Source organism: Struthio camelus, chromosome 3 (genome assembly GCF_040807025.1).
Source record: "Struthio camelus isolate bStrCam1 chromosome 3, bStrCam1.hap1, whole genome shotgun sequence".
NCBI classification, from domain to species: domain Eukaryota; kingdom Metazoa; phylum Chordata; class Aves; order Struthioniformes; family Struthionidae; genus Struthio; species Struthio camelus.
The window spans coordinates 49,519,126-49,543,761 of NC_090944.1; the positions used below are offsets into that span (position 1 = coordinate 49,519,126).

Genomic DNA, 24,636 nt, shown 5'->3' on the forward strand with positions numbered 1-24,636 from the left:
CCATTCAACTAGACCTGGCTCACCAGGCCTCCATGTAAGTGCTCGTGTTGGCACTACGGAGAAGGCTGTATGGGGAGGAGAAGGAATAAACTGCCAGAGGGCAAGGGACCACAGCAAAAGGTATATCAGCCCACAGTCTTGTGATTCACCGTCTCTCACCTTCCCATAACACTTTCCCATTCACTCACATCTCTACGCTTTGCTGTCTAGAAGGCAAATGCTCCGCTCTCTTTTGAGACTTCAGCCTACACTTCATGGTCAGCAGAAGGATTTTAGCCTCAGCAGGGGCCAGCTGACATAGCATCTGAGATCAGATCACCAACAACTATTTAAAAACCTCTTATAATCAGCAAGAAAGGGCAAAGAGCAGAAGAGTAAGAATAGCACAGCACTGAGTTTGAAGGGTCTATCCTTTCTTTTGACAGCCAGTAGCTTTGTCAAGTCTGCAGTAACGAGGAAAAGCAACAGCAGGGCCCAGCAGTAGGGAGGAGACCCTCTTCTGACACCCAGGAACAAGCACAGAGTTGTGCCAGGCCTTACAGGGCCCTGTTTTGAGCTCTCTTTTTGAGTATTTTTGTGGCATTTTGCTGTCAAGCTGCTCTTTCTGTAATGCATCTCTAGGGATTGCAGACCCCTAATTTGGTATCATCTGCACATAGCCACGTTTTGGCCGGTTCCAAGGTCTTGAGTGAAGATCTCCAAAACTGAAGTGGAAGCTGCTTTTATTCAAAAAACAAAAAAACAATCTGGGGCTAAAAGTCAGACTTTCAAGCCACACACAGTTTACTTTCATAGCGGATCAGGCACAGAGCCCAGAGTGCCAAGGGAAGGCATCTCCTTTGCCCATGTGCTGGGAGCGCCTCACTACAGACCCCAACTGTTGGGTGCAACAATTTTAGTCTTGTCCCTGCCAGGGAGACCTTCACCACCCATGTGGTCCTGCCCTGCATGGCTTGTGTATAGCAGTCCCTGGACACTGTCAGGACATTGGAAGGAGCTGTCCGCCCTCTGAACTGGCACTTGCTGGGTGGGGGGGGGGCACAGAAGGCGCGGTCTTTTGGGAAATGCCACTTGCCTCTGGTTTTGCATTTTTCCATGGAAAGAGTAAGTCCTGCCTCAGTCTCAGGCTGTTCTTGCCTATTCTCCTATATATAACGTAGCCTAAAGCACCGCAGACCAGCAGAATGGGCACACAAGGACTGCTCCAGAAGGCTTTGCTCTTTTCTCATCTCTCCTACCAGGCTTGCTGTAAAGTGTCAGATCATATCCCTTTGCCTCTTTTTCTAGACTTGTGTTTGGCAGTGTCTATGCACCCAAGCCCTGGTCACTGCAGGCTGCCTAATACCACCACCACCACCAGCGCTGTCCTTTAGAGAAACTAGAGACAGTCCCTTTGCCAAAACTGTCAGCCAGGCAGGTTTTATCAGTGCTATAATAAGAATAAATAAAAGCCCCCAAATAAATAGGAAAAGGTATGGAGGCAGATAACTAATTCTCATGACTGATAGTAGTACTCAATTTAGGTATTAACATTCTAGCTGAGCTTTAAACCTGGGATTCAGAGAGCATGCCTGTTATTAATTTTGCCGGCTCAGGCTGTGCTGGTAGCAGGTAGGTGTCATGCATATAATTTAAAAATGACTTTGGATTAGGTTGCACATTAGGCTTTGCAGAGACAACGACTGAATTTTTTTTCCCAGGCTGATGATGAAGGGACTTACTGGATCTGAACATTTGTTTTTTCCCCTGTGAAGGTTTAGGAGGAGAGTATCCATAGCCTATATAATTCCCCATGATCATCTATTAAGCTCAGATCTTCTAGTCCTTATTCCTTAACTAAGAAACGAGGCACAGCAGGTCCCCATGTCTCCATTACACCTCTACAACATCAAACTTTTCCTTCTGGTGTTTCCCCGGAGAAATTTATTCTTCACCTCTTCTGACGAGCTTTCTGCTCTGGGGCAGAAGCAATGCCGAGCCTTACCCAGGAGGAAAGTGCCCGCCGGTAATGATGGCAGAGCTGCCCCGTGCCACGGGCGGCCGGGGCCATGGCATGGGACGTGTGGGTGTCCCTGCTGTGTTTCAGAGAGAGCTGATCCCCAGAGTGAATTTCAGCCAGCTCTGTGGGGAAAAAGAAAAAAATGATTCCCACAGCAATGGCAGGGTTCGATCCAGCCAGTTACTTTTGCTCTAAATGGCAGAAGAGGTTTCCTTTGTGTGAAATCGGCGTGTCATGTTGTTGCTATTATTTTTCATGTGTGAAGAGACTTCTTTTTTTTTGGAGAAAGATTTTGAATATTTGTAGAGCCTGTTTTCACCATGCACACAGACACACATACACATATATGCATATATATGGAAAGAGCAAGATAGACAAGAGAGGGGAGGAAAGCAGCGTAAAATCAGCATCAGTGCAAGCGGTCAGGAAGCGGCTCTGTCAGCATTCCTGTAAAAGCAGTTTTCCTCATGATGGTCTCTACCTCATCTGCACACATATGGATAAATAAATTGCTTTACTCCCATGACAAGCCCATTGAACTCCTGACAGACTTTATGAGTCTGCATTGACCCACCAGAATTGAAAATGGATTATCTTAGAGGTTAAAAAGAAAAAAAAAAAAAGAAGAATGGATATAGAGGGTTTTTTTATTTCTTCTGTCTCAGCTTTGTTTTAATGTCAGTGAAAATTCAAGTACAATAGAAAATAATATTTCAGTCTCCAAATGGAAACTCATAGCTTGAAAACCTGGGGTAAGATATCATTTCGGCTGAAGTCAATAACAAATTCTTAGTGACTTTTTTGGGACAGGATTCCACCCCTTAATTTGCCTCAACACTAAACTGAGTGCTCCTCTGAACAGCAAAGACGATGTATTGGAAAGCAATACCAGGGCATGTCATATCTAGCTGTTAGATTACCTTGGGCTTATTATGACTCTTTCTGCTAACTGAATTTTAAACATTAATATTAGATGGCTGTTCATAGAAAGGAGACCCATTAAAGACAATCATGACATGTGCTGTCATATGTTCCTCTGCTATTTAAAGAAAACTCTGATGATACTCTTTATATCCATTACCTGAAAAGACCAAGGGACAAAGTCAGAATTGAGGATGCACACTCTAAACTATCAAATAAAAAACATCCTATGTTTTCTTAAACGCAGGCAGCAATTACAACATTGATTTTTGTCTCTTCTTTTATAATCTGTTCCCAGATGTTAAGATTTCATTACTCAAAGCCGGACCTTTGCTGAAGACAAAAAATATCTCTTTGCAAAAAATAAATAAAATACAGATATTTATTGATCAAAACTATGTTTTTGGGTGTGCATGATGATCTTGTGACTCTTGAAAACAACTACCAAAAGAGCAAAAATAGTAATGTGAATGTGAAAGGCTGAAATGATGACAGTATATTTGCCTGCATACTTCCTGTGTTGGCATAGAATGGGAAAACAGTTGCTTGGAAAGTTGTCATTATTTCTTTTCGTGTTGTTTAGAATAGATTTACAAATGCAGTTATGTGTTACTGTCAAGAGGAAATGTCAATTTGTGACAGTATAGCCCCTATTTACTAGTGAACACGCAGAATTATCTCCCTGGCTGTTTTGATAGTGACAGCTTTCAGCAGAAATATTCAGATTTCTTCATTTAAATGTAGTACGCAGTTAGAGATTAAGATCTAATCTTTCATTGCTAGTTGCTTTTGTTTTGTCAAGAATTTGTTAGAGTTCATTAGTGACTTAATTTTTAAAAATACAAATAATGTACAAAGCCATGATCCAAGGCCACAGGACATGCTGCTTTCATCCCTGAAGGACTTCAACAGTTTTGAAACCACAGATGCGGAGCAGGAAAATTGCCCGAGTAATTTGAATCTAAGATTAATTAATATGGAGAATTGATCCTTTGAAACAAGCAGGAATTTCTCTTTGTCACTGAGGGGGCTTTAGATCAGGCATTGTGGACCACAAGGAGGTTAGAAGTGATTTTTCAACCCTTCTTTTCAGCTGTGGACGAGCAGAGATGGGAGCCCTTTAGTGTGGGCCATAGACAACACGTGGCTGAGGTGCATTCTCCTCAGACAGCTTTTGTGCGTCCCAGTTAGACCACTGCATCAAGCCCCACGCATGCCTGGGCCTCTGTCCCTAGTGGCAGTGGACAAATCTAGACTAACTTTGTGTTTGTCTCACATCCTATAGTACATTTACCAATAAATAATTTAGTTTTTTGTTGCTATTGGCAGCACTGTTCTAGTTTGCATTCTTTTCTTTTGCTCTTTTGTGTTTTGCTTTTCTGTCGTATATGGGTTTTTCTTAATGTGACATCTTTGTGCAAACATCATATGCATCTGATGAAGGCAAAAGAGATGTATTGCGTTTCGGCTAATACAGAGGAAAGGGGAAATTGCCCACATAATGGAACAGGCGATTCAATTTTAACTATGTCATTTCTCTCTTGTCTCCATAGTAGTGAATACACAAACATAAAATACATAATCTACCTCCTCCTTCAAAGATATCAACGTGCAATTAAAACCCACAAGGCTTGACAACCTGTTGTCAAGTTGTTTAAGCAGTTGTTTCAGAATCTGACAGACAAACTTATAAACAAAACGTAGAGCGCCAGATTGTGGCATGAGGCAGCATCATCACGTGGCTTCCTCAGTCGTCTCAAAATTTGGAAGACAAAAAAAGTAGAGGAATACTTTTTTTTTCCTTGAATAAATAACAGTTTAATTACATTATAGAAATAAAATATGATGTGGTAGTAATACACTGGAAACCTTACAGAAATACTATTCTGCTACTGGTAGGTAAATGGTCAAAGCTATTTTTAATGACAATCTGAACAGTACTTGTGTACAAACTATTATACAGGTTGCTAACGAAAGATATTGCAGCAGTCGCAAGGATGTTACCAGCTCAAACAAACATCTAATGATACAATATTCTTCTAAGAGGAAGTAATAATGTTAGATTTACAGACAATAAAGAGTTATGTTCTCCACTTTGAAACACTGGAAATAAAAAGCTCAGGTAATCCAATTTCTTTACCTCATATTATCACAAGGAAAGATTTTCCTTTCTCTGTGAAACAGCATCCCAAGAGACCCTGTAAACATTTTATTCAAAGGTAGTATCTGAGATGTCACAGCAACTTCAACAATTGTCCTAGACTACAATTACAGACTTTTTAGGCCACTGCTTGTACAGATGACTTTTTTATTTTTCACTTATTTACATACATTCAGCCCAATAACAGCAGGTAAAATGCGCTGTCTATCTCACAATAGACACACTAACATTTTCGTCAAAAGGCCAGTGCAAGAAAACGTGGATAGTGATTGCACAGCATCGAGGAGATTATATTATACAAATATACAATTAGACTGTCGAGAATCTTAACTCTGCAGGCATGTGACACAGACGGTCTTCTTTATAGATACACAACACCTGAAGTTGGTAAGTATACATAACTGGAACTATAGTTATTTGTCTGATGACGGTATGGGTGGTTGTGGCAGATGATAGTATAATTTGGCTGTGCTATCGCTAAGTGAAGGTAGACAATCACAAACTAGGAATACCTAAAGCAGAAGTTTAAGAACAGCTAATCTTGGAACGGCAACAGATTTTCTAATGACGGAGCAGTTCTATTTAGCGCGCAACTTGTAGGGAAGTTGTTGCCACCTCTTTAATAAATGGTTCTAAGTGAACCGACACCGTTCCCAGAGCGTTAGAAAACCTCATTATGCAGTGAAGATAGTGATGACAGACAGCAATGTTTCACAGGATGCTATTTCTTATTATATCAGTAAGCACCAAGTAAAGTGCCAAGACAGCCCCATTGTCCCATGATTTATTATGTAAAATTTAGAACTTGAATGCACAACAGAAGTCCACGATATTTGCATTTAGTTCACAAGAAGACAGTTTCAAAAATGGCTCTTAAAATACCTTTACGTTTCAAGCAAACTTCCCCCCGGCCCCGAGGACTGCTTTAGGATGAACTACATCTAGATAGGAGAAAGCTCTTTGAGAAGGAGGACTCGCACGTCCTCTGGGAACCCTCTGCAATTCACCACTCTTGGCTGACCGCCCTCAAGGGCACCATGCTCTGCCCTGCCTCCAAGGCAAACTGTAGGGGGAGCAAGGTGGAGGAGGAAAACGCCCCCGTGCCTTTCAGCTGTTGCTCAGCACCTTGCCTGATGAGATCTTTAACACGTGCCATGCTACACCGAGTCTTTGCTCACTGATCCTGAACCTCCACTGCCCTGGTGTCACTTAGGCCAGTGCACAGCCGCTGACCAAAAAGAAGCTTGGCCTTTTGTGCTACTGGCTGCTGTGACTCGCATTTAGATATCAGAAATGCCACGGGGATGTCAAGGCATCCAGGAACCCCCCCAGGGCTGCAGCCATACTCCCTTTCTCTAAGTAACCCCCACAAGAAAGGGCTACAGGACAGCACAGATTAGGTTCCATTAGACCCGTGCCAAAAAGGGAGTCACCCGGCTTGCGGGAAGCGTCAGGCAGCAGCTAAGCTGGCTTAACAGCGATTTTGGCAGAAATCAGCCAGAAAAAGGATCAGGAAATGGTCCAGAATGCAAGGCAGCAGAGAATAAGGTCCAGTACCTCTGATTTAGGATGGAATTACAGAATATCCATGCCCCAAAGACTTCTCAATAACATGCTCTTCGTCAAAGTCCTAGATGGTAAAAGCAGTCCCATCATGGAACAAAGCTGCAATTTTCATTCAATAATTTCTCCTTCTTTGCCTTGAAGCTGATGGTGTCAAACTTTGTCAACTGTATCCTACCCAACAGTGAGACTCACCTCATTTCAAGCAGTAAGATTTAAATACTGAAGAACTTAAAATAAATTACCATTTATTTCTGGTGTTCTCAGTTTTCAGTAACACCTTCGATACCCGTTTTCAGTTGTCAGGGCTGGCTCATGCCATGCTCTGCCTCCTGCTCCACCTTATTCTCGAGTATAACTAAAAGGCTACTTTCTCTCACACAGGGATGCATCTCGGTGTGGATCTGTATGTTCTTAATATGGTATTTTCATCATTAATCAGTTGGAAGAACTCAATTTTAGAAACAGAATTCGTGTGCAAAGCGTGCAACAAGAAATACAGTTTACATTTGGTCATAGTGTCCTATCTTAGTTATGCTACAACGACTCACACTTATGAGTATACTTACTTACACACACACACACGCACGCACATAGATATTTATTTATATACACGCTCACACAATAAGAAAATGTCTGACAATACTTCCTCCTCTTTTAGTGAAGACTGGAGTTTGGCATCTCAGGCTCTGAGTCTGCTTAAACCTGGGATACAGGAATGCAACACACTTCAAGTATACATCAACTGCACAGTGACAGCATGACACATTGCGTCTGATACATGCTGCCTTCAGAGGTCCAGCACCAGCATGGGACTAAAAACAGTTGCCCATTAAAGGAGCCAATTTCCAGGACCTTCTCTTTTCAGCGTTCATATTCACACAAGGCCCCAGAGAAGGGCAAGAGTCTGTACAACAGTGAGCGTCCTTCTGTATAAACGCAGTGGTATTTAAAAGTCTGAACCAGTGCATTCCTCTCTTATATTCCTTCTCTATTCCCTTGTTGCTGTTATTCTCATAAGCATGTGAAAGTAAAAGGTAACAGGGAAATAATTTTAGTAGAAGAACACAAAGTCTCTCCTCTAAGTCCACAGAAGACCACTAAAAGTGTAAAATTTCCAAAATAACTCATAGGAATTCTTCAAATACAGTAAGTGTTTTCAATGGGGTTTACATACCACGTTTCACATTACTTCCACATAAGTCTACCTTATCACTTTGTTTAATCAGACAAATATCAATAACACATAATAAAACAGCATACAGTTCACAGGACACAACACATTTTACAAAACCTCTAAAACTCAGCACTGCCGCTTTTGGGAAAAAAAATAAAAAACTCCTATTACTTACAGACATGAAATACATTTCACATTGAAATGGACAGCATGATTACACCGCTTTTTCTTATTTGATGGTATCGTTTTAGGATGCATTCGTTTTCAATTAGGTTTCACAATTTTTCTTCACATCCCCCAAAGAAACTTTTGCTAATTTGATATTTTCGCTGTACTCCTTCACAAAACTTATTATTATTCAGTAAATACTTTTGAGAAATAACTTTTGAGAATTTCATTTGAACTCCTAATTGTAAAACTTGAAGAACTGCCTGACAGTAATGCTCTGAACACAATCATTGCTTAGTTTACAATGACAAACCAAAAAAGTATTACAGGAGGGTACAAACACATTAAGCCACGGGTTTGGTTTTCTCTGTCGTTGTTGATTTTTTTTTTTTTTTAACTATTTCCTTTTCGCACAATGCTGAGAAGTCTCTGACTTACAATGCTTCAGCAGTTGTGTCTGTGGAGACAGACATGGTAACTTTGGCAATCTTAACTGTGCTCTTAATGCAGCTCTCTGCAGCCCTGTGGACATTACCTGCGTTGTTGGCATGCTTGTGCTGGCAGTCAGACTCCATGCTGTTATCGAGAGGCTGTGCAGTTCCTTCGCAGGTGGGGAACATGCTCCGGAAAGCATGTCGCAAGTCCTTGCTCCTCAGAGCGTAGATGATGGGATTCACTGTCGAATTCAGCAAACAGAGCATGCTACAGAACGCAAAGACAGTCTTGATGAGCTTGTTCATTTTCCCAAAGACATCATACACCATTATGGCGAGGAGAGGGCCCCAGCATATGATTAAAACGACTAGAATAAGGACCAAGGTTTTGGCTAACCTGATGTCCATACGAGTTTGATCAGGCCTAGTGATCTGTACTTTCCCATCCTCCGTAGTCTGAATGATTATGCTTTTCTGAGTGCCACGCTGAATCATTCGAACAGCATGACTGTGAGCCTTCCACAGTATGTACATGTAGGCATACACAATGAACAGCAAGAGTACGCTGGTGACCCCAATCCAGAACATCAGGTACGTCTCATCGATGAGGGGGAATATGTCTGAACAAACAGAATTGAGCTTTTTGCAGTTCCAGCCGAGCAGAGGAAGAACAGCTATTACAATAGCGATGGTCCACATCACACAGAATGCTACGACAGCCTTTGGTCGGGTAACAATCCTTTTGTAAGCTAGTGGCCTGTGTATAGATATGTACCGGTCTATTGCCGTGAGGAAAAGGCTACCTACTGAGGCAGTGAACGAGGCTGTAACTCCACCCAGTTTGAACAAGAAGACATTAGGGCTGTCCTTCCGGTGGAAAACATGGAAATCAACAAAACTGTAGACAAAAATCACGCTGCCCAGGAGGTCGGCCACAGCCAGGCTGCCGATGAAGTGGTAGGAGGGTCGACACCGGAGGCTTCGGGAGTGGAGGATGACACACAGGACTAGGAAGTTCTCCAGGACAGTGAAGGTGCCCAGGGTGAGGGACAGAACTGCAATAGCCAGCTGCTGGCTGGGGTTCAGGATCATAAAACACTCCATATCCATGAAGTTCTCCCCACACTGTATATTCTCCTCATTATCCTTGAAGGTGGACAAGGACTTGTTGTAAAACTCTGTGATATTGATCTGATCAGATGGAATAATGCTCAACAGGGGATCATCTCCTGCAGTCATTTTTTCTTGGAAAGGATCACCCCTGAAGGAAGAGAGGGGGAATTTCTGGGGATAGTATCCCAGCTTGGATGCCATGTCACCCTTCATGTCTTCGTACTGGATATCGTTGGAGCCCGCGTAAAGGAGATCTGTTGTAATCGTTCGGAAAGTTGTGTCCGCGAGGCCATCTAGGATTGACTTCATAACCCCAGTCTTGTATTACGTTGGTTTCAGAGAGACTCGGGGAGGGAAAAATACATCTGAGGAAATCCTAGAGGGGGAAAAGATCAAACTTCATTAAGATAAACAGGGAGACAAACTCCACAAACAACTTAGTTGAACTGCGTCAAACAAAATTGACCTTTCTCCTGTATTCAGTGCAGGTCTAGCCACTGCCACCTGCAGTAGTGAGGATGAATGGAGCATTTAGAACGAAAACATCTGAAATTCGGTAGAATCTGAATTTCACTAGAAAGTGGCTCAAAAGCTGAAGGTGCAGAGAGTGGCATATTCCGCAGGAAAGTAGTTTTCATTTTTCCTCAAAATGTTTTAAGCTGTTCCACCAGAAAGATATTTTTCCCTAGATCTGAACTTAGGTTCTGACTGCAAAGTACCTTGTAGACCAATATTCCTTGGGCTCGCTTCATTTAGACACCAAGTGCCACTGCAGGAATAGCCTTAAACCGAATGATCACCTTCATTGCTTCTCTTTCAAAAGGCATCAAGGATGTTGAAATCCTAACAACACAGAGAGAACAGGGAAGGAGCCATGCACTCTAAGTTTCACAGTTCACCCTTTATGCCTGTAAGTTCCATTACTCTATTCCTTATTTCTGCTAAGCAAACCAAGGCAACTATACGCTTGGACTATACGGGGGAGGTGTTTTTTTACCCAGCTCTGTCCACAATTCCAGGAAAAGCGAATAGCACTGCTAAATCTGTGGGTGTGACAGAGACCCATTTTGTTCCGATGAGAAGCCTCAGTGAGGGCAGTTCACTCCTGCCCAGAAAAACAGGGCACAGTGGTATCTGAGCTGGAGTGCAACTCTAGTCAAAAATCCAGGCAAAAAGGACTAGGAGCCACTGCTTATGTGAGATGCATGGAAATGTAACTCTTCCCACTGGGGACACCGTCAAACAGATTCTGTCCCTTAGAAATCGGAAGCCCAAGAGAGGGACCCCAGGTAGTCATAGCTCTCTGAGTCCCACCTTGTGCAGCCTTCACTCACAGGTGATGACCTGTGCAGGACTTAAGTCCTGATGGGGCTGCTCTTGGGAGAACACGCTCATCAGCGTCTGAGCATCTTACATGCATTGACATGAAAGAGGTCCTACAGCTCTGCTTATACTGTTCTCCTATATAATAGTTTGCCAAGATAACATGCCTTGAATATGCATTGAACATCTGCTTTAAGGTGCCTTTCCATGGCCAGAGTGGCATAGAGCGGTCTTAATGTAAAGAAGAGACAGAATTATTGCTTCTGTGTGCTACAGCACTTCTGCATCTGCTATGGGACTTTTAGACAATTACATCAGCAACAGTAATACTAAAGGCTTCTTCATGCATTTAGAATGGAGGAAATTGTTTGAAACACCCAAGAAATCACCGATACCATGTATAGTCTCATACTGACTAAACCTGTGCGCTTCATTCAGTTGACGATAAATGGCCGGAAAGGCCATGAGATACCAGCAGCCAAAATCCAGAGTACTGATCACCTCTACTCCTAAAGAGGAGACTTGCACAGTAAGTAACATATCTCAGTTTTTCCTTTAAAAACGAAAGAAAGAAGAAAAGGCTTCCTCTTCTCAACAATACAAATATCTAAAAATAGATGAAAACATTAGCATTTCCAAAACGAAGTAGAGATCATTTGGCTAGTGAGATGTTTTTACTGCACTTATACTTGGCATCTGGACGCTCAAGACTTTTTGCATAGTTCACTAATACAAAGATTTCCATTTGATTCAGCAGGCCCGGACAGTGAGCATTAAAGGAAGTGCATGAACCCAGACCTCCAGAAAACACTGCAACTTCAGTGGCGCAAACAAGGAGCAGTAAAAACAACACTTATCAGGATAGTCTAATACACAGCACAGACACTCGCTGAGTCAACTTTTGCAGGCCCCTTTGCTCAGCAAAGCAGCAAAATAATTATGAAACAGACAGACCATCTTAAACCACATTAAGGAAGTTAATTTTGAGGGTTTGAGCAGAGAGGAAGGGAAATGTCACAGAAGTGCACAGTGAAAATGAACGGCACTAAACCGAAACGATAGGCCCTCTTCTTCCAGAAGGTGCTTTACAGCTGTTCCTAGGAGATTTTGCAGATTCTACATGTTGCAAAAATGACCCTGCTAACAACTGACAAGTCTGCTTTGGGGTGAAATCTGGCAAATTTAAACTTGGCACAGTAACACTAGTTTAAAAAGAGGACTGAAGAACGTTCTATTCATTGGAAAACCACAAAAAAAAAAAATCAAGGAGTTCTATGAACGCGTAAAGATGGCTGTGGTATGCTCTGTTACTCCAGCTTACTTCTGACAGAAAAAAGACAACCATTTCAATGATTAAAGCTGCAGCCCCATGTAGAGAAGATTATGTTTGAGTAAAGCTTCAAAAAGCGTATGCAACTGAGCACTTCTGCTAGAGAGACAAACAAATTGTTATGAGGTAGATAGTCCCTGCTGGAGTCATGTTAAGTATATACTTTCTCGTAATAAGGTGCAAACCGTGATTCAACCTCTATCTGTGTTTGAAATACAAATGAAAGAACACAAACTCCTGTGTGCTCTTTTAAAGGTGTCAGTGAGTTATGTGACAATATGTGTGCATATGCTATGCTAACAACATCGTTAATGGGATCAGGAGAGGCAACGCTCACTCTGAATTTCAATGGTTTCTTTCCTCTGTATTTTTACATTGAGATTATTACAGTAATTTCCACCTTATTGTCTCTGCAAAGAGAGTTTTCTTTGAGAGTACTTGGGAGTTCATTAGTGGTGTAGTTTAGGCTTTGGGGGATGCAGCTGACATTAATTTTGTTTTTGTTTGCTGCTGGGAATATCATAATTGGAAATCTCTAGCAGCATGTGTGCATGCACCTATTCAAGTAGCAGTTGATTTTTATTAAAGTTGCAGTAAAACAGCTATTCGCACAATCTGAAACCGTACTTTACTGGAATTTAGTTTAGCTTAACTTAGATATTAGCTTGCCCCAGTGTAAACTACAATACTGAACTGCGCTGAACTGATCACCAAGCTTTTTCAAGGCTGACTAGTGAAAACAAGACTGGACTTCTGGCTGGACGATTTATCAGATGGTGCCAGGTTACAGTCTGAGGTGCGCCATGATTTGACATCGTCTGAAAAGCTGATTGGAGATTCAGAAACACCAGTCACCATTCCCAGTCTTCTCCTTTGATGCCAGGCATTTGTCAGGGTTACTGCACTTGGGGTCCCAGCTGGCCTGGCTGAACATTGCGGCTGGACACCTGAGCAGAGGCCTGCGACTGCCACGGGAAGCGGATGCCACACGTGACCGGCAAGATGCAGTGTGCTGACACTGCTCTTCACAGTGCAACCCAAATCTCTCTGCTCTTTCGGTGCAACCCAAATCGTGACTGCCCAAAAGCCACCGATACGTGGTAAGTGGCACACCCTGCAGCTGCTTCTTCTCCAGCCCCTCTAGGCGGCAAGGGTCCCCCGCATAAATCTCTCATCCTTGGAGACTACCAGGTGATGGCTCTGCACTGCAGCAAAGGTCCCTCTGGGACAGCATGGCGACACGCTAAAGGGCAGCGCGGGAGAGTCTTCCTGTGCTGTCTGGAGCTGCTCTCTGAACGGAGGCTTTGAGTCTCCGCAGCTCTTAGCTTGCTCCCTTCCTTAAATGAGCTCGGCAACCTCACATATTTTAAAATGGCTTTAAAAAGAACAGAAACATTGACTAAAAGGTCAGCACTGATGCCAGCACTCAAAATTCCTAGCGCAATTACATGACTGCATGCAGCAATTCACCTTAGCAGTGAATTTTAACTATGGATAAGGATTAAACAACAGACACACATTTCAAGCATCTTTCCTTTTATCTTCAAGAATAAAAACAAAAACCCACAGTTGTATGCTATTTTAGATGGCACCACTTTTTCCAGAAACTTGTGGCTTTTGATCGGCACTGCCAGACTGGCTGTACAAAGTGACTGCCACTAGATGGAGTGGCTTTTACAAACACGTTGGTCAGCAGTCTTTCAGAGGCAAAGATTTAACTTTGTCCAGCCTATTTTTCCAGCCTGCTTTACTGGGGTTCAAACATATCAGGGGGTAAACACCTGCTGAGAGTTGAAGATACTCAAAGCATTGCAGGTGTTAGCCCTCAAAGCAAAAGAACTAGTGAAGGGTAAGTAAATCTTACTACTGCCCTCCACTGTGTGGTTATATATAGCCTATTAAGAAGCCCTGGCTTGCTATCAGAACAGAGAGACCTCTTAGATAAAACGTAACATAGATAATATGTGAAAGGCGAGTAATTCATCACAGGCAACAGGGAGAATTATACCTCCCCCAGATTTTTAGTTGGTCCCCAGGACCAGTTTACTCAGAGAACAAGAACATGACTATCTTCTCCTACTATTCTGGGGGAGAGGGAGAGCTGGAAAGTTGTTATAGCTATCTAAATAGGGCTGAATGTACTATATTTTTCAAAATAGGATGATTGATAGAGCAGTCTTTATACTCTGAATAGAAACAGTGAATATTTGACGTTCTTCCTCAGAAAGTAATTATGAGCAGTACAATGATGCGACTGATAACTGCAAAATTGTTGATGTGGAAAGAAAAGGAATCAAAACAATAAAGGGAAATCCACAATCAAACCTTCCTAGTTTCTATTTTAGAAAATATTTTGATCTCCGTGTTTATACATTTCTTCTATGATATCCACAGCTAATTAAGAACAGGTTAAAGGACAAGTAGGCATAACTGAAATGTAGTTTATGAATGCACAAAAATATGTAAATGAAATCTCCTTACTTACACCTGTCATAAGGCTTGTCAACTCAGGCTTGTACGTCCTTCAGAGAAGGGCTAGATCTTCTAGGAAGTTTGCACAGTGCTCAGCACACTGGGACTCCAACCAAGCTGGGTCCATAAAGTGCTGCCACAGAGGGAACAGCAGTAATTTATAATCATATGTAGTCAACTGGAAAAGGGTGAAAGAAATGAGATCTACTATAGTAAGTGTTGGCCTCAGGGAATTAGAACTGTCCTATAAAATGAAAATTTATATGGCTAATAATTGTCTTATCCCATATGGCGATGAACAATACTACTTTGAGAACAGAACAAGGTTTCCAAGCCCTAGAGGAGGAAATGCAGAGTCTGAGAAACGGTACTTTAGGACTCACTAACAAGAAACAAGAAAAAAAAGTAGAAGAAAATGTGAAAACAATGTTACCCCTCTCTTATTTATTGTTTTACTACTGCATCTCCAATCCTGTGCAACCTTTAGGCTATAAATGGCAAATATCCTGTCGCTCCTAATTCAGGAAAACTTCTATTCGCTTCAGCGGGAATTTTCTCTGAGTGAGGAATCAGGAAGGAGCACTGAAGCTAGGACAAGTGTGTATCAGGGATGGTATCTTCTTGTTACAGCAAGCCACAATTAGCTGTGGGGTAAACTAGGGCATGGCAACACTGAACCAAGTTTTACTCTTATGTAACGCGCTGGCAACTATCGCAGGCTGCCTCTTAATTAGTAAGAAACCACAGCTACATGGTTAGTTATGTTTAATTAGCGTACTAATTGTACACTACCAGGATGGAGGCTGGATTGTTCTAATTTGGGGACAAAGTGCCCCTACGTGACACCCTCCCCCAGCATCCAGCAGCTGACAATCTGAACAGCAAGAAAAAAAGAAAAAAACGGGAGGGGGCAGCACTGATCAGTGATTGATAGGGTTCTTAAATGAAATAACATTACCTCCTCCTTCCAAAGTTCTGTTAGCGAGATGTGTGCACTAGTTTTAACACAGGTGGGACGTGCAGGCAGGAAGAACAAGAGGCTGTGCCTTACCTCTAGCAGCATATCCACGCTTCCAGGCACAGAGAGGTTTGAAAACAAGGCTGATGTCCCTGCTCCGTTCGATGCAGGCAAAGGACCTGAACTTTGTTCTCCCACGACCCAGGTGAGCGTGCTGGCAGTCTCTATTCTGCTGCACGTCTCTAACTGTTTGAATGGCTCACTGTTGTTTCAATAATTACATATCCAGAAAGAAAGGCCCCAATTTATATTCCAGTAGCTAGGGAGCACACCTAGGACGTGACAGGCTTAGGTTGCAGCCCTTTCCCTGAATTAAGCAAACCGAAGATTAGAATTTTTTTGTCTTCCACATCCAGAAAAACACCAGAATTGCTCAGCTGCAGGGGAAAGAGTGGGGAGAGCTACCCCTGCCCGTGAAAATCCTCCAAAGATCTTGAGTTAACACTTGATTTCCAGTTCTGAAATCTCCGCTTTTGAAATACAGCCCCCTGCAAACACATTTCCTTCTGAGTTCTAGACAAGAAAAAGTACTGAAGTCACAAACAAGCAAAAGAGACCATCACGCTCATGGAGATGGGAAACTAGAGCTACCCAACCTGCCTGTCTTTTGCGGGAAATGAGGGGATGCAGGGACTGCTATCTTAAAACAACAAAAATAGGGTACAAACATGGGATTTTAAGATCTTTCACAAATTATCTTATGCATCCTAATTTCATTTAAAGACAGAGTTCTGGGATACAATTCAGAGGCTTGCTGAAGCGGGAAAGGCTCCGATGAAAAGGAATCAGTGTGGAGCAAGAGTGACCTGGAATTTGCTTAAAATCAGCTCCAATTCAGGGACCCATTTCTCACTAAAATGAAACAAATAGTAAGAAAACCAGCTTGATACAATTTTATGGTATTCACATGTAAGGAAAACAGAAGGTAACTCATTAAGCTGATCAGTTTTGAACCCAATCTTTTTTTTATTTTCAACCCAGGGATTTATATTGAATTTCAATGTTCCAACAAAAATCACTTTGTTTTCTGCATCTTTGTCAACCATTCCCTAATGTGAAAAGGTGCAGACACTTAGTACTGCTGAGTAGAATTGACATAAATTTTAAATGCAGAGACAGAGAAGCCCAGTAAGGTGCAAAAGCGATGGGGACTGAGCACTGAATCTCCTGGATGTAACCAGAAGAGACAGCAGCCTAACACAGAAAGTGTAGTTGAAGAGACAAAAGTAATTTGGAAGAGCAAAGTAGGACAGAAAAGACAGAAAAGACCCAGACGCTACTGAATGCTAAACGCTAACAGTCCCCAGAAGTATGTAATGTCTAGAGCACGGAAACTGAGGGACAAACACATTAATTAGCAAAAGGAAAGTGATAACCACTCCAAGAAAACAGCTTCCATGTAATGTCCAGAGCAGAACAAAAAAGGACATGAATTTGTCACAGTAGAAAATATTACTGAACTTTATTAAAAGAGCAAAAGACTAGAGACCGAATGACAGTAAAAACATCATGCCCCCCACAGAGAACTCTTAATAAACTGCGTAGAGTGCATGTCTCCCCCCCACCAAAAGAAACTGTGCGCAGAAACAAGTTTTAAGCAGAGCCTTTGCTAGGTAGTAACGAGGTGCTGAACGCAAAGCTAATGTAGGCTAAGTGATTAGTGGAAATGGGATTAGAAAGAGGGAGGAAAGATAACTAGTGGCCACATGCAGTGAACAGGACACCTCCAAGGGAGACAGGAACAAAACAGGAAAAAGTAGGAGCCGAAGACACAAGGGGAAGGTGCTTCTCGGAAGCAGGGGAGGAAGACTTCAGGGAAAGAGAAGAAGAGCCTTTGTGATCCACTTGGGGAAAGGCGAACGGGTGAAGGAGAAAATTCTCACGGGAGAAGACTTCCCACCCCTTCTGCACTGCGGGAGCTTCAGAGACGCATCCCCATGCTCAAGGATTTTCAGATCTCATCTCAACACAAGCGTAAACCTCATTGCTCTACGGGCAATGACTTGCTCTTCTGAAAGCCCGTTTCTGACCCGTATTCAAGAGGTGAAGGAAGATGCAAAGGGCGTGGAGAAGCCATGTTGTGTCAGGACACAGAAAAGGGCACGTATTGACACGTGGGACTGAGCGGGGACAGCCAAGACAGAACAGAGCAGTTGAGCGATCTGGTGGGAGATATTAATAAAATCAGACGGATTAAGAAAAATGAAGTACAGGATACGTACCTCAGAGGTGAAAAGGTAGACAGAGTGCTCAGATGGAGGCACTGAATGACCCATAAAACGGATGCAACGCACACAAGGAAAAAGGCAAGAGGCATTTATGGATAACGAAGAAAGTTAGTGCGCAGAAGGCCAGCAGCACATTGCAAAACAATATTCCTTCTACTTTGGTTCTCATGAGTCTACTCTGAAAATTATCAGATGACCAAATATCGTCAGTCCTCAGAAGCAAGGATAGAAAGACTTTTGGTCAACACGATGTCCCATACCATCAGCATTAGTGAGGGATGAAAATAGGCACTCCAATTAAAAAATGTAAAGCATTCTTTCATTTCTGGAGCTGTCTGGCCTTTCACAAAATTTAAATAAGCTCAGATAACGCTCTTCCTAGCTACACTCGGAATATAATGATATTCAAATATACTGCCTTCACACACACAAACAACTTGTGAAATTATTTGCCAGCATATTAAGCCATTACACCAGATTGCTTGGCAATGGTGCATGTCTTTGAAACATGCAGATGCTTTTCTTTTTTAAAAAAAGGAGAGAGGGAGAGAAAAGGAGAAAAGAGAGAAGGAATTACAGTAGAATATGATATCAAAGTAGACAGGACAACAAAATGCGGAAAGACTCCAACCCATATCATGTTATATTTGGAGAAACAGTTAAAAGATATTGAGGGATTAATTATGACTTTTTATTTTATATACATATATATACATACATATATATGTGTGTGTGTATATATATATATATAAAATATATGCATAAACTTACAGATAGAAATACACACACATGAAAACATACACTGCCTACAGGAACAACTCTGCAAAGTGTCACAAATGCTGCAATAGTATTTGTCATGCGTAAACTCAAATTCTGCTGCCAAAGGATAAGCAGACAAGCTAAAAGTGTAGGTACGAAAAATACAGGCAAGATAACTGGAGAATATCATTTTAAATTCCCCCCCCCACAGCCTTCCTGAGAAGGAAGAATCTAAAAGAATCTAAAGCATCTGAAGAATCTAAAATGAATATATCTATCACTGAGCTCCTATAAAAAAATTATATATACATACACATGCATACATATATACATACACACATATATATATACATGCACACACATTCCAAACCTATTTTACATAATTTTCCTACTCTGAACTCCAGTCCTGCATTGTGTTAAACAGAAGCAGGATTGGCTAAATATAATGATTCTTCAGAGCAGCAAGGAGATTTCACATTTTTAGCAAAAAGGAGACGTGGGAAGGGGCTAAGCCCTAAAAAACCCTAAGAACAAACTTTGAAAGGTTTCCTAAAATGCAAGTATGAAAATTATTCCAGCTAGGGCTGAAATAGAATTTACAGTATTCCCTAATCAACTGCCTCTGTTCAGTACTTTTTAGAGAGTAAACATGATTTTCTTAAGAAGCATATACAACTGCTGTAAAACAGGTTAACATAGGATCAGGTAAAATTTGATGACACCTGGCCCTGATCTACAGATGGAAGACAAAATTCAGAATGTATAAAGCATCCAGCTTCATTAACAGTCTGGCATAAGTATAACGAATGGCATTTTATTTACTAACGCAAAAGTGAAACATCTATTTTATCTGCAATCTGAATGTGGGTAGCTTGATCAAAAAAAGGATGTTCCCACTCAAGAGAGGCAGAACTGGGCTTGCTCTGTGCATATTCATAATGCCCTGCATGAGGCACAAACGTCATAATAAAACGTGGTCCAACCTTATGTTGCAAACCAAATCATTTTTCATGGGTAACAATGGCACCTTCAGGAAAAAAAAAAAAAAAGTTCTTTCTAATGAGAAATTGATTTATAAGTCATTACAACCATTTCAAAAGGACAGGTCACTGCTGGTTTCAATGATCATCAACAAAGCCACGTACTCTGAACAAGCTTGAGGTCTGGGGGAAAATTCTTACCCACTAACTGCAATTAGATGTGTACTTTCTGCACCAGTTCGGTGTCAGTCTAGAAATGGAGACATAAAGAGCAATACTGAGAAGACAGGTTGTCACATTTTAACTTTGCATTAATAACAAATGCTGTCACTGCCTATTCTGGCACATTTGCAAGCTTGCTTTTAAGTACAAGGGGCTGGCATGCATTTCCACTATAGATAGGAAAACAAGAGCAGCCTTGTTATGATTAAAAGGGTCTATTTCCCTCTGCCTTCTGTCTTCTGTGTCCATCTGCACAGCTGCTTTGAACTTGGCCAAATCCCAGTGTTAGGGTCGCCTGCAGTACATATTTTAAATCAGCAGCAGACTGTGTAAATTTGCTGCTACAGTAGAGGAAAATCTCCAGATTCTCACTTAAATGGTTGATGAGTGATTCCGTAGAACATTCATCATTTTATATAGCCTAAACTATCTGGAAAATTGCAGCAAAACCTATCTAAAATCATTTACTGTTTCATGAGGAGAATCAGATAAAGCCAATACAGACATATGCAAAGAAATGAAGAGAAGTCACTGTGGACAGTAATGAATTCTGCAGATGCCAAGATCTGACTGAGAGAGGGCACAAAGTTTCCACCTGAGAAGTAATTTCTCTTAAAATGTGTGGAAGTGGAGAAACTAGGTGTGGGGAAGACAGTGCAGGAAATAGAGCTGTAGAATCAGTAATGACAATGTATTTGTAAAATTCTCAGGCAATGCTAAGTGAATATACTGGCTTGGGTTCTCCCTGGGCTTTTACACTCCTCACCTACCTCTATTCAATAGAAAGGAAAGCCACCCAAGCTCTCCCTCTCTAGAGTGTAACACTTTCAGCACCAAAATTCTCAGCAGAATCACGCTTTGCAAGCATTTTGGGATGGCCACATTACAGAGACAAAAAGGACGAAAGTCAGAAACGATTAAAAAGTTAGTTATGCCATTTCTAAACTTCTGTTGCCCAATCAGAAACCTGTGAACACAGAAAGGGAAAGAAAGACTTGCATTGGCTAAGCCGTGCCATTCCTCCAGCAGAGTATGAAAGTCCTTAATAGGGTCCTTTATGCAACTGAGCTAACATAATTCACCAGAGAACAACAGCCACGATCACAGGCACCTACCACCTCATCCTCGCAATAGTATAACCTGGCTTCACTTTTACCGTGAATTTTGTAGGTAATTTTATTTAATTTCTGTGCTTTTAGGTGTCATTGAATGGTTGATGAGGTAAAGTCATAGCAAATGATCGATTTCTTTACCTAGCCAACTTTTTTTTGCCCTCTCCTCCCCCAAGGCAAGAGATGTCTGCTGGCTCCAACAAATAATTACTGCTTTTATCAATTCCATTTTACAATGTTTTTATACAAATAGTTCTGCCTCTCATTCCAAAGACCAATGTATAATAACAACATTATTTTTGTTTTGTCCTGGTTGCTACAAAACTAATTTTAACCTCAAGGAAATCAGGAATTACACATTCATCTTTTAAACTATTTAAAGATGTTATATGCATTTCTTTTATAGATAATTTAATAAACTCTTTCTGCACAATAAATATTCCAGTTACGGTCAGAGGGGTTCTTTTTTCTTTCTTGAGAAGGGAAGACCTATGCTAGCAGCTGATAGTAGGTGTAATCTGAAAAGAATTAAGTACTGTCAACTAATTTTTACAATGTTGCACATATTACCATTACATATTATCTTAAACAGCACTGTGGTCCTCTGCATGATCTCCATGCATATGAACAGCAAAGCCACCCCCAGCAGAGCATGCTATATTCCTTTAAGAAAAGGTGAACAATAACAATGAAAACGAGATGATACATCTAAGGAGAAAAGAAACATTACTACACCTTTAACAGGCTAAAAACACCGCACTACATTTTTTAAAAAAACTTGCAAATACCCAAAAAGGAGTATTTTGCTCTCCAGCTCTACGCTATATATGCCCCTTTTTCTTCTGGAAGAAGAAAGCATACGTTGAAACAGTTAGTACGTTCATCTACTGTCAGACAGAAAACAACACTCGGGATAATTTTAGGAAAAAGAGGAAAACTACAGACTTCATCTTCTGACACCATTTTACTCATATCAAACTGAAATCACAGTAAAGAGCTGTCATCTACCAAAGGTCTGGTACGTACCTCATCCAGGGGTGTTCTCAATGGAGATTAGCAGACGTCTTTGAAACAAAAAGATGTCCGTTTAAAATAAACCCATTCGGCTACTCGGAATTATTTCTCAACCTCTGAAGATTTCACACGACAAACACCGCAGGAAGTTTAAAGACTCACTCTTTTTCTGCCTTCCCCACCTCTCCTGCCCCCCCCCCCAGACCTGGGAATTTCAGACAAAAAACAAAACCAACCAACCAGCCAACAACCCTGCTGGGATATACTGAAGACGCCGGGCGCCTAAGTGGCATCTCTTGACGGCAGCATCACCGCCGCCAAACAATCGCACGCCGCCTTTCCTTTCGGTGCCCCGTCTCGACAGCTGAGTTTGGGGAGGAAGAAAAGTGCAGAGGGACACGGGCATGAACGCCACCCGCCGTACGGCCAGCCACCCGCCGCCGGCTCAGGCTGACAGAAGAAGCCCTCGATGGCAGACCCAGCCCCCGGCGGGGGAAGGAAGGGGGAGGCCGGGCGGCTGCGGGCTCCGCACGCCGAAGAGCGGCCGCGCACCGAGGGCGAAGCCGCCCCCTCGGCCGCACCTGGGCGGCGGGCGCCGGCCACAGCCGCGCGGCGGACACGCGGCGCCGGTTCCGCGCAGCCTTCCCTCCCCACGCGCCCCCGCGCCGCCCGCCGGCAAGCGGCGCGGAGCGGGCGAAGCCCTCCCGCAGGGACCCCGCGTGCCCGGCGGGCCGGGGAAGCACACAGCGGAGACCCGCCGCTGCGGGCTGTGCCACCCGCCGTCGGGGCGGCCGGTGCCACCCGCCGTCCCCCGCGCACACGCCGCCAACAAACTTTGCAGCGTGGGGCGGGGAGGGGGGGGACGGAGAGCGCCCGGCGGCCGCCTCACCTTCCCCCTTCCAAGCACCGGCCGCGGGGAAAAGCCCTCCCCCGCCGCCGCCGCCCCACGGGCCGTGCTTACCCTCCGCACGGCACCGGCCGCGTCCGCCGCTTGCTCCGGCCGCGCCGACCCCCGCGGCAGGGAGCGGGAGCGCCGCCCCGGCACCGCGAACCGCCGAGGAGGCAGGCGCCGGCGAGGGGCAGGCGGAGGTGGGCGCTGCCTCGCCTCCCCCCGCCGCCCCTTCTCTCCGCTCGGCACCTCCTCTCCGCTCTCCGGCCGCCCGCGCTGGCGGCGCTCATGTGCCGTCTCCCCCCCCCCACCCCCCTCCCCGCCCCTTCCCCACCCCGGGCCGCCTCCGCCGCGGCGCGGACGGGCAACCCGCGAGGCCACCGCCACCCCCCCTCCCCCCGCCGCCGCATTTCGTCCCTCGCCGGTCCCATTTATGCACCCGGCTCCCATCACGTGTCAGCGGTGCCTTTTGTCTTGTCCTGGCCTGGCAGCGGCGCCGCACGGCGCGGGCAGCGCCCCGGCCAGGCCGCCGCCGCCAAACTTGGCCCCGCGTGGGGATGCGGTGGCGCCGCCGCGCTGCCCACAACCCCCCCCCCCGCCGCCGCCCCGGACCGCCACGGCCACCGGCCGGTCCCGCGGGCGCGCCGCCGCCGCCTAGCAACGCGGCGGGGCTCCGCGCCTGGCGCTGCTGGGCGGGCGCGGGCGCGGGCAGGGCGCGGGGACCCGCGTGCGTGGCAGCGCCTGGCCCGCGGGTGGACGGGGCCGCGGGGGGAGCCCGCCCTGCGCCGCGCTTTGGGGTGTTGCGGGGGGTGTGTGTGTGTGTGGGGGGGTACTTCGTGCCTCTCGGGAGCGAGCCCCCTTCTCGCGGCCCGCCGCTTCCCGGCTGCGCGAGTTTGATGCGCCTTTATTTCCCCGTGTCCCTCCCCCCCCCCCGGCGTCCCCTCGCCTCGCTGTCCCTCGGGCGGGCGGTGGTTCCTGTGGTGTTCTTCTGCTTACACCGCAGCCGTCACGGCGGTAGGCAAGAGATGCTAAGGAATCCCTCATGTCTCAGGGCGGAAATGGCTCCAGAGGCTTCAGGAGGACGAGGCAAAACTGGAAAGCTGGGATGTGTTGGAAAGCCGGTTCTTAAGCAGCCGAAGGTCCAGCTGGCTTTGCTCGGTACGCTTCTGTCCCTGCAGTGTCGTAAATTTGTAGTTGTCTTCACGTGTATTAACACAGTAACGTGATAAATCTTTATCACTTGACATAGTGTCTAAAGACGTTCGCTGGTCCACCTACCGCCTCTACCAGTTGCAGGTAATAAAACAGAAATAAATAATAAAACAGAACAAAACAGAATATTTTGCAGGTAATACAACAGAATATTTTTCCTCCTGCGGCAGGGAAGGAAGCAGAGGCAGAGGGGCTCCACTCGACTCTTCACAAGCGAGGACTCAAGCTTCTGGGTGGCTACATTTTGGGGGATGCCCAACCTGAGATTTGCCTGCCCTCTGAAAGCGAATTTTTCCCTCCAGGGTTTCCCAGACTGGACCTCCCAGACCTGAGGCACAAAAAAACAAGGGTGCTTTCCTCGGTGGGCCTGTGCGTCTGCAGAGGACCATGGAGCTGGCCATGGTCAGAGCCACTGTCAGGCTAGTATTTCCTGGCACCTAGCCCCACACCAAGCCTGCTAGACCATAATTACTGTTCCCCCCCCCCCCACACACACACACCCCGCCTCCCGCTAGCTCTTTCTGATGATAACCATTAAATG

The 24,636-nt window shown here is 44.2% G+C and overlaps 1 protein-coding gene across 6 annotated transcripts; it reads right to left on the reverse strand.

Annotated features, from left to right (window-relative positions):
• Positions 1–4,711: 4,711 nt before the first annotated feature.
• Positions 4,712–23,987, reverse strand: CNR1 (cannabinoid receptor 1). Of its 6 annotated transcripts, XM_068937723.1 has the most exons (3): positions 22,235–22,460; positions 22,007–22,044; positions 4,712–9,912 (listed from the first exon to the last, which is right to left on the reverse strand). In XM_068937723.1, exon 3 carries the CDS (start codon positions 9,843–9,845, stop codon positions 8,424–8,426), a length of 1,422 nt encoding a protein of 473 aa, XP_068793824.1. In that variant the 5' UTR covers positions 9,846–9,912; positions 22,007–22,044; positions 22,235–22,460; the 3' UTR covers positions 4,712–8,423. The 6 variants fall into 6 exon arrangements, with proteins under 6 accessions (XP_068793824.1, XP_068793827.1, XP_068793825.1 ...); XM_068937726.1 differs by lacking the exons at positions 22,007–22,044; positions 22,235–22,460 and adding an exon at positions 23,880–23,987; XM_068937724.1 differs by lacking the exons at positions 22,007–22,044; positions 22,235–22,460 and adding an exon at positions 22,956–23,101.
• Between the last annotated feature and the right edge of the window lie 649 nt (positions 23,988–24,636).

Bases quoted from the DNA above. Each gene is read 5' to 3' on its own strand.
- CNR1 (XM_068937726.1), bottom strand. From the start codon at position 9,845: ATGAAGTCAATCCTAGATGGCCTCGCGGACACAACTTTCCGAACGATT.